This window comes from Schistocerca nitens, chromosome 1, assembly GCF_023898315.1.
Source record: "Schistocerca nitens isolate TAMUIC-IGC-003100 chromosome 1, iqSchNite1.1, whole genome shotgun sequence".
NCBI lineage: Eukaryota > Metazoa > Arthropoda > Insecta > Orthoptera > Acrididae > Schistocerca > Schistocerca nitens.
The window spans coordinates 233,361,519-233,375,727 of record NC_064614.1 but is presented as its reverse complement, the minus strand read 5'-3'; the positions used below and the strand labels follow the sequence as shown (position 1 = coordinate 233,375,727).

At 37.9% G+C, this 14,209-nt stretch overlaps 1 protein-coding gene across 3 annotated transcripts in view; it reads right to left on the bottom strand.

The window, feature by feature from the left end:
• The window catches only part of LOC126246314 (probable E3 ubiquitin-protein ligase HERC4), a 248,291-nt gene that overhangs the window by 173,050 nt on the left and 61,032 nt on the right, over positions 1-14,209 (bottom strand). For all 3 annotated transcript variants that reach the window (XM_049948384.1, XM_049948386.1, XM_049948385.1), the window contains exons 6-9: positions 7,904-8,065; positions 6,977-7,128; positions 2,605-2,735; positions 2,235-2,484 (exon numbers count right to left, since the gene is read on the bottom strand). In XM_049948384.1, coding sequence (XP_049804341.1) covers positions 2,235-2,484; positions 2,605-2,735; positions 6,977-7,128; positions 7,904-8,065 — 695 coding nt within the window. The remainder of the gene's footprint in view (positions 1-2,234; positions 2,485-2,604; positions 2,736-6,976; positions 7,129-7,903; positions 8,066-14,209) is intronic.

Here is a 14,209-nt window from a genome sequence, read left to right as displayed (position 1 = left end):
AAAAACAGAGCAGATACCGTATTTACTCGAATCTAAGCCGCACTTTTTTTCCGGTTTTTGTACTCCAAAAAACCGCCTGAATCGCTTAGAATCGAGTGCAAAGCAAGCGGAAGTTATGAAAAATGTTGATAGGTGCCGCCACAACTAACTTCTGCCGTCGAATATATGTAGCGCTACACAAGCATGCTTTGTGGGCACAAAGATAAATACTGGCGCCAAAACCTCTGCATCAGTAAATAAATTAAAAAAAAGGTAGAAGACGAGCTTTTTTTTTTTTCTCCGCCCCTAGTTTCGACCACTGCATTTTCATACATTATCCAACGAAGTAAATACAAATTCTGTATTGTTCATCTTCGAATGTAGCAGAATTTCAATGTACTACGAAAATCCGACTGGCAAGACTGTTAGGGATGTTTGTCAATATGGCCAACTCTACGTTCCGAGTTTTTTCCTACCTGTGAGAAGAGATGGTTGCTAATAGGAACCTGATGAAATGTGAATCACATGCAGTATTCACTTCACCATAAGAATAATACGAATATAAACATTTTGCCATGTATTCTTTCGTGTTTGTTGCTATCTCATTTAAATCCTGTCTGCGTAATAAACTACGAAACTAGAGTGAGACAACAGCAAACGCGGAAGAATATACGTATCGTGTCATGTTTATATTCGTATTATTCTTATGCCTAATAGTGATACAGTCAGAAATGAAGCACGGCAACTGACTAGATTTTAAATGTAAGATGACTAATTTCTGTGCAGAATTTGATGTACTAAAGAAGCGGCCGCAAAGATTTTCAAACGGAGGAAAATTTTCGCAAAACTCTCGTTCAGAACATGTTCTACCATACGCATGTTCTACCATACGCATTTGGTTCTTGTTGATCATTATCAAAGAAAGCAGCAGTGTAAGTAACAACAAATAGCAGTCTCTTGCCATTGTTTCGCTAATGAGACGATTCCTCTTTTTTTTTAAGCGGCGGTAGCGCGCACAAAAGCAAGTCATGCCGCGAGCGGCGACAGGCCGTAAACACGCACTATCAAAATGTGACAAACAATGCATTACACAGTACAGTAATGCATTTTCAGCTGAGAGTGACGTAAACACCTATAACAAAGAAAACGGCACTTATCAGATCAAAGCAAAATAAGCAATCGATTCAAACCAGACGAAGCACGTGAAAAAGGAAGGGTACCCGTATAAATACGGACGGAGCGCCTGACGCATAGCAATGGCTACCTGGTAAAGCTTAACTGCTAAGCTTACGACTCGAACCAAACTACTGTAGCTGTATCGTCTTTCATTCGACCTAAATTGTGTCTCATATTACAATGGACCTACTTTGTTTCGATTTGGAGATGCGGCCTAAAACTTTTCTCTCCCCTTGAATTTCGAGTCTCAAATTTCAGGTGCGGCTTAGATTCGGGATTTTTTTTTTTCCTTTATTTCGAGTCTCATTTTTCAGGTGCGGCTTAGATTCGAGTGCGGCTTAGATTCGAGTAAATACGGTATTATAGAGCCCATAAAACACAATAAACGTACTTGAACCACAAAAACTGAACTTTTTTTCATGAGTGGAAGACTTTTTTGATTCATTAACAGAGAATATTATTGTAGACAAACACTACATTTCAGGTTTACCATGAGGCATTTGTCCTGCATTGCTCGTTGCTGTTATTAGCACACTATCGGTTTTTGTATTTTCAGTTTAAGCATGTGGTTAAACATTCATGATTTTTTTTCCCAAAATAAATATATATATATATATATATATATATATATATATATATATTAGGGAATCACTTCCCTAGCACCAGCTGAGTGTTATAAAAATATCAAAATCTGTTTGTGACTCAGAAGGCTGCTAAATGTCATTTTTAACTGTGCAATTATGGTACATGAAAACTATGTATTGTACAGTATTTTGTAGCTGTTACACGAATACTAGCATGTTGGAAATATTTTGTTTATTCTGTATGTATGTAATTAATTTACAAGGAATATTACAGATAAAATATAAGTTGTGTCTCCTATGAAAGCTGTGTCACTTTACAGGAATTATACAAAAAAGTACCGTACTTTATTATTTTGTTTTGCACTATCCAGCACAGCAAATAAAACTCTCTAACCCGGTTTCATCAGGATGTGCCATACAATCAGACCATTGGATTATTAATTCTTTGTATAATCTAATCGTAAGCACAGTAAAATGCAACACAAAAATTAATACCTGCTTTCTAGTTACTAAAGCAAAACAGTGGTCTCCACCAGCATATATCCTTTTCACAACACAATTCTGGGAGTGTTGACTCTGTTCATGTGGCTCAATAATTGAAACTCCACTAGGTGACACCCAAGGTCCTAAAACAACTTGTGGAGTTGTAGCATTTAATACAGCTTTTGTACCCAGCTGGCCAGCTCCACCAAGACCAAAAGCATAAACTCTTCCTCGTGATGGAACAAGTGCAAGTGTGTGCCTCCTGAAATGTAAGTGATAACTAAATTTACAAAAAATAAGAATGTTACACTGAGAGCAATATTACACTGCAATTAATTAGTTTCAAAAAGTACTGATTTCTTATCACTATACTGCAATGTACCTTCCACAAGTAACTTGAGTAACTGTACTACCCATCAATTCCATTACTTTCCGTGGTAGAATTTCATTACAAGTGGAACCATGACCTAACTGACCATATGTTCCAGAGCCACAAGTAAAAACGCCTCCGTCCTGCAAGTACAGCCTTGGTATTATTTTGAAAATCATAATATATAATTTAAAGCATGAAGTACACTTTCCTATGATTAGAGTCAATTACTAAACTTTTACAAGTTAAAAAAAAATACATTTCATAGGTATGATGAGGAGGGTGGAAAACGGCAAAAATCTACATTTAACTAAATGAAAATAAAAGAACAATATGGAAAGGTTGAACCGCTACTCACCAAATATAGAAGGAGTTAAGACACAATGAAAAGGAATACTAGTAATAGATCTACTTCTGAGGAAGAACACTGTCCGCAAGTCAAATATTTCTAGCACTTTTTTCGTTGTACCCGTCTGTGACTCAAAACATCCTCGATGTGGTGAGTAGCAATCTGTCCTCTCCATAGTGTTGTTATTGCATCATTGTTTAAAAAAAAAAAAGAACATGCATACTTTGTAGGTAACAAACTAGACACGCGCGCACGCGCGCGCGCGCGCGCGCGCGCACGCACGCACGCACGCACACACACACACACACACACACACACACACACACACACACACACACACTTTTAAGTTTTTCTTGGGTATAAATGCTTAAAATGTTGTGGTCTTCAGTCCTGACTGGTTTGTTGCAGCTCTCCATGCTACTCTATCCTGTGCAAGCCTCTTCATCGTCAAGCAACTAGTACAACCTACATCCTTCAGAATCTGCTTAGTGTATTCATCTCTTGGTCTCCCTCTACAATCTTTACCATTGATATTTCCCTCCAATACCAAATTGGTGATCCCTTGATACCTCAGAACGTGTCCTGCCAACTGATCCCTTCTTCTAGTCAAGTTGTGACACAAATTCCTCTTCTCCCCAATTCTACCAGTACCTCCTCATTAGTTATGTGATCTACCCATCTAATCTTCAGCATTCTTCTGTAGCACCACACTTTGAAAGCTTCTATTATCTTCTTGTCTAAACTAGTTATTGGCCATGCTTCACTTCCATACTTGGCTACACTCTATACAAATACTTTTAGAAAAGACTTCCTGACACTTAAACTTACACTCGATGTTCACAAATTTCTCTTCTTCAGAAATGCTTTCCTTGCCATAGCCAGTCTACTTTTTATATCCTCCCTGCTTTGACAGTCATCAGTTATTTTGCTTCCCAAATAGCAAAACTCATTTACTACTTTAAGTGTCTCATTTCCTAATCTAATCCCCTCGGCATCACCTGATTTAATTCAACAATATTCCAATATTCTCATTTTGCTTTTGTTGATGTTCGTCTTATATCCTTATAAATATATAAATTTTTTTATAAATTATATAAATGCTTAACATACTGATGGGACAAATGGAAGTGGGAGGAGGCAGGTGGGCTTGAGGGAGTTGAAGGAAATCAAAGTGTCAAAATGATCTATAGCTCCTAGAGGGAATTTTTCACCCTACAACAGGGTGTGCACTAGTTTGAAACTTTCTGGCAGATTAAAACTGTGTGCTGCAATGGGACTGGAATCCAAAATCTTACCTATCATGAACATTTCTGTTATTGATTGAGCTGTCCAGGTACAACTGACTACTCACCCACATGACTTCACTTCTGACGTAGTATCTCCTACTTCCCAAACTCCGCATAAGCCCACCAGCATACCTTACTGAACAAGCACTCTGGAAGAAATGATATTGTTAAATGCTCAGCCAGAAAAGTATGCAGGAGAGCTTCCACGAAATGTGGAAAAGCAGGAAAAACCGAAGCTCTGAGGGCGGGTCATAGCCATGCCTGGATAGCTCAATTGGTAACATCTTTACCCGCAAAATGCAAGGGTCCTGGTTTGAATGCTGGTCAAGTAAACAATTTCAATCTGCGAGGAAGTTTCAATACATATCTTCAATATTAGAAAAAGGACAGATAGCTACACATTGTAAAGCTGACCAACTAATTTGCAGACAGCCACAACGAAATGACTATTATACATTATAGTTTTTGACAAAAGCCTTCTTCATCAAAGAAACAACACACACACATTCACACAAGCACCCACATCTCAAGCACACATAATGGCCGTCTCTCGCAGCTCAAACAAGAATGCAACTGTCATGTGAATAGCAATCTGGAGTGGGGCAAGGAAGGGGGAGGAATAGCAGGGTATGGGTGTGGTAGAAGGAACAATAATGCCTAACAGGGCATGCAGGGGCTAGAGACAGCCAGGTGCAACGCTGAGAGGTGGGGTGTGGGAATGGGGATCAGAGACAGAGAGAAGCAGGGAAGGGAAAGGATGGGTGGGTACATTGGTAGAGGGCAACACACAAAGATGGTGAGGGAATGCGAAAACGAGTGACAGGGCGAGGGGTTGTAAACTGTTGGGTGAAGAAAGTGAGGATAGTAGGTTACAATAGGCTGAGGCCAGGATAATTTCGAGAGCGGAGATAAGGATACCTCCCCTCTGTGCAGTTGAGAAAAGCTGGAGATGGTGGTGGAGGGGGGATCCAGATGATATGAGTTGTGAAGCAGTTGTTGTTAAATATTTATCTTTTAAGTTTTCCACTTTCAGCAACAATTTCCTCTTGTTCTACGTTGCCTTCATTTCTTGTAGTACTCTATGCACATAATCCTTTGGAAGTCCAACAGTGTTATCCCTGAGATATTCTGTTTTGTCCATTTCTGCTCTCTTTCATTTGGCAAAGAAACATCCAGTTCCAAGACCTAATGAATTTAGTAAATTTTTATTATTTATTTTTTTTATTCCATAGCACGACTATAATACTGTCTCAACACGAATCACACCATCGGATTAAAGCAGTCACGTCAAAAACCAACTCTGCTGTAATTTCTGCACAGCATTTTATGTGGGTATGACCATTAATCAGCAGCCCACACAAATTCCACTGCCAAATTGTGGCCTAGAGCAGAGTTGACCACCTAGAAGTGACCACACAGCTGAACACAACATGCTCAATTTCGATAGCTACTTCATAATCCACACCATATGTATCATTCTCCCACACCCCTCCCATGAACACCAACTTCTCTGAGTTAAGTGGATTGGAATTATCCTTGTGACACACCCCTCAACACCGTAACCTTCCTGGCCTCTACCAGCTCCTTCCCAATACCCTCCTACACCCTTGCTCCAGTACCCTGACTTAACTCATCCTGCACCCACATCCTCTTCTCTGTAGTCTCCTTCCTCTGTTCTCGTCTTGCCTCCCAATTACTCCTCCATGTCATTGAGAGCTGTACAGAACTCCAACTGTCTGTGGTCAGAATGAGATTGTTGGTGCCACATTCCTAACCCATGAACATGTCCCATCTCCCTTCCAGCTTTCAGGCAGACTTCTCCAATCCTCTCTCCCGCTCCCCACCTCCGTCTGCATGTGTACTAGAATGTATTCATCTAAAAGCTAAAAAAGTTTTCATGTGAAGCAATGAATAAAACTGTTAGCTCTGTTACACAAAGTTATTGGTGTTATTCGTTGCTTCACATACATACATTCATTAGCTGCTGTCCAACCATCCATTTGCTGATGAATATTCAGATACTCAGAAAGGGGGGGGGGGGGAGATGTGTTCAATCCTGCTTGTTTTCTTTTGACAACTTAGTGACTCTACTATTTTGTGATTTGTTTCCTCAACTCCTTTAATTATTTACATTCTACCAGAAGTTTCTACTGATTTATGTAATAATAAAGTAGTTCACAAGTACCTCTTGTAACAGTAACTGGTCATTAGTAAACTTTAAACAAGTAGCCTGCAGTTGCTGCTTCAACCATTTGATGTGTGATATGACTTGTTCCACACCCCAAAAGACTCTCCTTTTGATGAGACGAGTGAACAGATGAATGGACAGTTGTTCAAAGAGCTCAAAATACTGACTGCTGTTTGTTAGTACAGACTAAGTATTTTGAAGAATACAGCAACTCCCTGTTTAACTGCATTTTACACATCACTTCATGTAGGAAATTCCGAAAGGGTGATGGCTTTATACATCCATCTGTTCAATTTAGATGAGAAGACAATGTGGCCAACAAACAATTTCTGGAAGCTTTACTATCTCTCAGTGTGGTGCTTACATGTACATTACACAATGTTAATTTATAAATCATGTATTGCAATTATAGTCAACAACAATTTCAATCTCTCATGGATTCTGTGGGAAAGCTCAATCAGTGCTATAAAGTTTTTGCCACTCAACGTAATCAAGCTGAATATCTGAACTGTTGCTATGAAAACTATTCTCAGCAATTGAGCAGAAGTTTTCAAAACTTACCTTTGTTAAAAAGACAGAGAAATCCTCTCCACATGCTATATACTTTACTTTCGCAGAGCGCAATGTTTTCAGCTGCGTTGGATACAATTTATTGATATCGTCATTTAAACCAAGTTGACCAAAAACATTTTTTCCCCACCCATACACAGCCCCTGGAAAAGGACAGTGCAGAAATGTATAAGTAAAGAGCAATAGCAGCACCAAAACATTTTCATGTACAGTGGACACAGTCTATTATGAAACAAGTTCCTTTCCTTGTGCTGAACACTTAACTAAGGTCCTGCTCAGTAACCATTAATTTTGTTTCTCAGTGCATGTTAATGCTGGCTGGATGAAGATATATCTGCCAATCATAATGAGCAGCATTAAATTAGTTATCTCTGAATAAATATATGTATTAAAATGGACACCTCTAGGTGTTAAATCTCAATAAGTTAAACTGAAACCTGAGAATCTGACTACTGCTCTTAAAGCATGATCTACCAACCAAGCAAAAATATCTGGAGCAGTCCTTAGAAATGCACAAGACTTTAAAATGCAGATGAATGACTAATTTTCACAATTTTCTAAAATTCCTTCATCACCGTCACAGTAAAGCTAGGGAACAGAAAGAAGAGTGATGAAGGTCTTTATATTAGTTGTTAGTTAAAAGTAATTCATCTTGTACATAAGAATAATTATTACTCATGTTTTCCAATGCTTTTGCTTCTTAAGTGTAACTTTCCCCAGTCATTTGCATGTCTCCTCCTTGTATCATGTATCAAATGGCTGTTACAGCCCTTATGAGATGAAATACATAAAAAGGACATACAGTACCACTAAAATTTTGCCAGGCTCTAGACTTAAAAAATTCTTCATACTGAAATAGTACTTTAAGTGTAAAGAAAAGCCTTTTTCCACAGAAATCAGCATATTACACAAACATACCTGACTTTGAAACAGCAAAACTGTGATTTCCACCACATGCAATAATGGCAATAGGAATTCCCATTAATGATCTTACCAAACAAGGTCTTGTTTCTTTGGAAACACTTGATCCAAGACCGAGCTGGCCGTATTCATTACAACCCCAGGCATAGAGTTCACCATCTGTGTAATAGGGGAAACATAAATCAGAAATATAGAAAGTAAAACCAAAATATTTCTGTGACACTCTAAACAAACACATAATAATGACATTAGCAAATATTCCTTTCCTAAAAAGCAAAACATGATGATTACATATTGGTCTTTGATACCTATCTCCTCCATCCTGATATGAGCTTGTTTCCTGCTCCTTATAAAAAATACTGTGTAATTTTTACATTTGAGTGTGTGACATGAATGTTGTTCTGCACTGTTCACAGAATTAGGTGTGTAATAGTAGCAGATGGACAAGTGATAGATACAGAGTGTAAATGAACAAATAGTGTATGACGGAAGCTACAGATTGAGTGTTGAGTGTGACAATACAACAACAGGAGACGCGCGCGCGCACACGCACACACACACACACACACACACACACACACACACACACACACAGAGAGAGAGAGAGAGAGAGAGATTACAGTCAATAACACACACAGCCTACACTAAGGAGATACAGCAATGTTGGTGTGAGGCAAGGTTTGGTTGAGGAGAGGGAAAAAGAAACAAGAGTAAAGGAAAATCACAATGGAAGAAGAAGAGCTGTGCATCATCATAGTACTGACTATTTTAAGTATCTTCACCAACAACAAATACTGGTGCTAACTGCACAAGATGTCCACAGCTAGGGGGTGGGGTAAACATAGACCCTCCAAAAAGCAGTGCAGGTAGTCTTTAACTGATGGGCACAGACATTGCTTGCGTGAACTCGGGTGTCTACTATATTATTATTGAAAATATACAATGGAGAGGCCTAGAAAGAGATTGCCACATGCAAGCTACATAAATAATATAAACATAAAGGGTTCACTACTCTTACAATAACCTAGAAGAAGAGCTGTGCATCATCATAGTACTGACTATTTTAAGTATCTTCACCAACAACAAATACTGGTGCTAACTGCACAAGATGTCCACAGCTAGGGGGTGGGGTAAACATAGACCCTCCAAAAAGCAGTGCAGGTAGTCTTTAACTGATGGGCACAGACATTGCTTGCGTGAACTCGGGTGTCTACTATATTATTATTGAAAATATACAATGGAGAGGCCTAGAAAGAGATTGCCACATGCAAGCTACATAAATAATATAAACATAAAGGGTTCACTACTCTTACAATAACCTAATGAGAGGAATAGTGGTTGCTGGAACAACTTACTCCAAACATGCTGGATCCATGCATTATTACACTTTATAATGAGCCATACATACAATAAAAATAAAAAGAGTCTTGCTTTTCACAAAATAAAGTATAAATTTATGATAAAGTGAAAAAATTCTTCACTGAAAGAAGATATAATCAAGCAAAAACCATTGTTTGTTGTTAATGCAACTAAACTTACGTTCGTGTGTGTGTGTGTGTGTGTGTGTGTGTGTGTGTGTGTGTGTGTGTGTGTGTGTGTACATTCTACCTCTGATGAAGGCCTTGTTAGCCGAGAGCTCATTTTCTGACAATCTTTTTGTTGTGCCTATCTCTGACTCAGCATCTCTGCTATATGGTGAGTAGCAACTATCCTTTTCATGATATTAATACTAATAAATGCTTTCACACAGTAATTTTATGCACTGAAAAATTAAAGTTTATGTATTTTATTCCTAACAAATCTACTCTGAGTGAAAATTCAAGTAATCTTGTGGGATTTCATTGACATTATGAAATTAATAATCACCATGTCACCTGCAAAGAAACTCTCTATTACTTTTATGAGTAATGGAAACTACTGTTCCCATTTTTTGTTTTCGCAGTAAGTTCAGTGGTAATCACAGTGTTCCCATTTGCAGCTTGTGCTGCCATCTCTGTTATCATGTGATAACTGCATGTAGTTTGTCCACTGGCATGCAGAAGCTATTGTATGTCTACATCTTTAGTCAATCAATGCAGAGGCGCCATTTCTGAGTGAAACTGGGCCATTATTTTGACCACAACCGCTTTTTTATATTCTGTGCTTTTCTTATGTGTCTGAGGTGACTACTGTTACATTTTTCTACTTTTGTATTTAGTAAGGAGGCAGTATATGTCTGTATTTATCTGGAAGTTTTCTTTGTAAACCACTGAAATACAACAACGTAAGTTAGTGGGAACTATTTATCACAATGAACTGTGTGTGATGGGTAAGTAGCGTGGCTGTGAAATTGGGACTGTATTTATTGTATCTTTCTCAGTGTTCAAAATGCCTGGACTGACACCACAAGACACACTGCGAGTTTTGCACTCCTTACCACACAATGCAGAAGATTCAGATTTTGCTGCTGACTCCAATTCTGATGCAGGCATTGATTCTTTTGAATGAAATTATTGATAACATTATTGTACCAAGTGATGATAAGATTTCAATTTGACAACAGAAGCGGGTGAAATTGAAAAAATGTCTCCTTGTCGTGCTGGTATATCTAACTAAACTCCAATAAGGGCTGTGTCCATATTTTCTCACAGTGTTAATACATGGAGTGAGGATGTTTCTTATTCTAAAAATCTTCCAGTGAAATTAAAAGAAAGCCCAGAAAATCAGTCTGATAATAAAATAATATATTTTCATTCTTTATTTACAGAAATTCTATTGCTACACATTTGCAATCAGATGAATCTATACGCAAAACAAGGAAGATGTTTAGTGAAGTCAGAGAGGAAACAAAGTAACTTCTAGCTGGCAGGACATTATCATTCCTGAGCTAAAATCTTTTATTTGAACGCTTATTTTGATGGATATACATCAACTTCCACGATTTGGAAATTGTTGAAGTAGTGTCCTGTTCTTGATGTACCTTCTCTCTTATCAGTGGTGAAAAAGCACTGATACAAAGATACTGCTGAAAATCTGCATGGCAATGACAACAGCATGTGTGTCAGAAAGGGATGATCAGGATATAACAAACTGCTCAAAATCCGACCTGTCATCAGTGCTATAACAAAGAAGCTGTGTTAAGTGTACAAACCTCCTCCTGTTTTGACATTTCAAAAAAGTATGGTGTCTTTCAAAGGACGTTCAACAACAAAACAATGTATGCCAATGAAAGCAGTCAAGTGTGGCTGCAGTACATGGTGCTTAGCTCATGCAATGACTGGGTGCATAAGTAACTATGACATCAACACTGGAAAAGAAGACAAATATGACAGATCTGAATTTTCACTGGGTGAACACATAGTGCTTACCCTAACAGATACAATGGTTGGAAGTAAAAGGTTGGTAACATCCAATAATTATTTTACAATGTATCAAATAATGGAAGCCTACAGTCTCATGGACTTTATGGCATTGCTACTGATCACTCCAACACAAAGGATCTGCCAGCCATGCTGAAAAAAATTCAAAACTTAGCAGAGGAGAATAGGAATTTGCTGTCAGATCATGTGTTGCAGCAGTTAAGTGGCAGGATAGTAAACCTGTGTGTATACTATCAGATTATCTGAATACCAAAAACACAACTACTGTCTTCAGAACAAATACAGATGGTACCGGTAGTGAAATGTTCTGCCCTTAGCCTGTGGCAGAGTACAATCAAATAATAGAAAAAGTTGATAGATTCGATCACCTGTGAGAACGGTATACTGTAATTTGTTGTTCACTGAAGTGGTGGCACACAATGTGTTTTCTTTTTAGAAGATTTGGCAGTTCCTACATTATACAGAAGCCTCAAAGGACAGAAGCAGACCAACTAACTTTTAGGTTACACCTGGCAAGGCAGCTCATCTCTAGCATCTCAAGTCATAAGCGAAGAGGGAGACCTGTGTGTTTCCTGACACTGAAAAGGGGTGTGTCTGGAGTTCCAGGTAAGTTGTTCTGCAGAAAGGTTGGATCTCATTTGCCCACAAAAGGTGAAACAAACAGAGGATGCTGTGAATATAGCACAAAGAACAAATAAATGAGAAACAAAGAAAAAAGAACAAAAGTAATATGTAGCATCTGCCATGTGCCTTTGTGTATAGCACCATGTTTATCTAAGTTCCACAACACATCATCTTAGTGAACTCAATGGACAACAGAAACCAATACACGAAAAACGTAATATTTAAGATGTTTTTTGTACTTCAAAATAAATACTTTTTTCCCAACTGGAGTTGCTCCAGTGTTCGGCGGGAACGATAGTCCCCACTAATTTTTTTATACCTATAGCGTAATCTCTAGTTCAATGAGAACAGTAGTTCCCACTAAATGTTTTTTGTAGCTATAGTGTAATCTCTCACTTTCAAGATCTGAAATTGATTTTATGAGTGCCAATAAAATACTCATAAGAAATCCACAGTTTCTGTAAATAATTTGGTCACAAAAGGATTAATGCAAATTGGAAGAGATGTAGAATTGTTTTGCAGATAAAACTGACTCACTGACAGACTTACTGTGATTCTCACAAAAGCTTCAATTATTACATCGCTGAAGCACACTTTTAGTAATTACTTGAAAATGAAACATGACTCAGGAATCACTATTGGAATGAATGATTTTACATCACTTTGCCACATTTATACTTTTATATAAAAAAATATTTAAAGCTGTTATGGCATATTCTGCGTCACGTCTCAGGTTAACTTATAGTTCTTCAGTACATCATTTTATTGTCTCTGGCAAAGTTGCCTCTTTGTTAACTATAATTTATTACTTGTAAGAAAAGAAACATGAATAACAACACAAAAAATAACTTAAATCTAGAAAAGAAGAACCACAACAGGCAGAGTTTAAAAAGAATAGGTTTTCTATTATTATTATTATTATTATTATTATTATTATTATGTCGTATGACGAGGGCCTCCCGTCGGGTAGACCGCTCGCCTGGTGCAAGTCTTTCGATATGACGCCACTTCGGCGAATTGCGCGTCGATGGGGATGAAATGATGATTAGGACAGCACGACACCCAGTCCCTGAGCGGAGAAAATCTCCGACCCAGCCGGGAATCGAACCCGGGCCCTTAGGATTGACAGTCTGTCGTGCTGACCACTCAGCTACCGGGAGCGGACATCATTATTATTATTATTATTATTATTATTATTATTATTTCTTTACTTTCTCAGACGTTAAGTCTGGTTGAGAATGGAAAGTGACGCGGACCTTGATCAAGCGTCACTTCCTATTAACTGTACGGTATGTGTTATATTGCATTTAGGAACTTTCGGGTAATTGAACATGTATCTATAATTACGGATTTCTGTAGTTGTATATATGTGTTTGGATGTAGCTGTATTGCATTGATGTACTGGTGGATATTGTGTGGTATGACTCCTGTAGTTGATAGTATAATTGGTATGATGTCAACTTTATCCTGATGCCACATGTCTTTGACTTCCTCAGCCAGTTGGATGTATTTTTCAATTTTTTCTCCTGTTTTCTTTTGTATATTTGTTGTATTGGGTATGGATATTTCGATTAGTTGTGTTAATTTCTTCTTTTTATTGGTGAGTATGATGTCAGGTTTGTTATGTGGCGTTGTTTTATCTGTTATAATGGTTCTGTTCCAGTATAATTTGTATTCATCATTCTCCAGTACATTTTGTGGTGCATACTTGTATGTAGGAACTTGTTGTTTTAAAAGTTTATGTTGTAAGGCAAGCTGTTGATGTATTATTTTTGCGACATTGTCATGTCTTCTGGGGTATTCTGTATTTGCTAGTATTGTACATCCGCTTGTGATGTGATCTACTGTTTCTATTTGTTGTTTACAAAGTCTGCATTTATCTGTTGTGGTATTGGGATCTTTAATAATATGCTTGCTGTAATACCTGGTGTTTATTGTTTGATCCTGTATTGCAATCATGAATCCTTCTGTCACACTGTATATATTGCCTTTTCTTAGCCATGTGTTGGATGCGTCTTGATCGATGTGTGGCTGTGTTAGATGATACGGGTGCTTGCCATGAAGTGTTTTCTTTTTCCAATTTACTTTCTTCGTATCTGTTGATGTTATGTGGTCTAAAGGGTTGTAGAGGTGGTTATGAAATTGTAGTGGTGTAGCCGATGTATTTATATGAGTGATTGCTTTGTGTATTTTGCTAGTTTCTGCTCGTTCTATGAAGAATTTTCTTAAATTGTCTACCTGTCCATAATGTAGGTTTTTTATATCGATAAATCCCCTTCCTCCTTCCTTTCTGCTTAATGTGAATCTTTCTGTTGCTGAA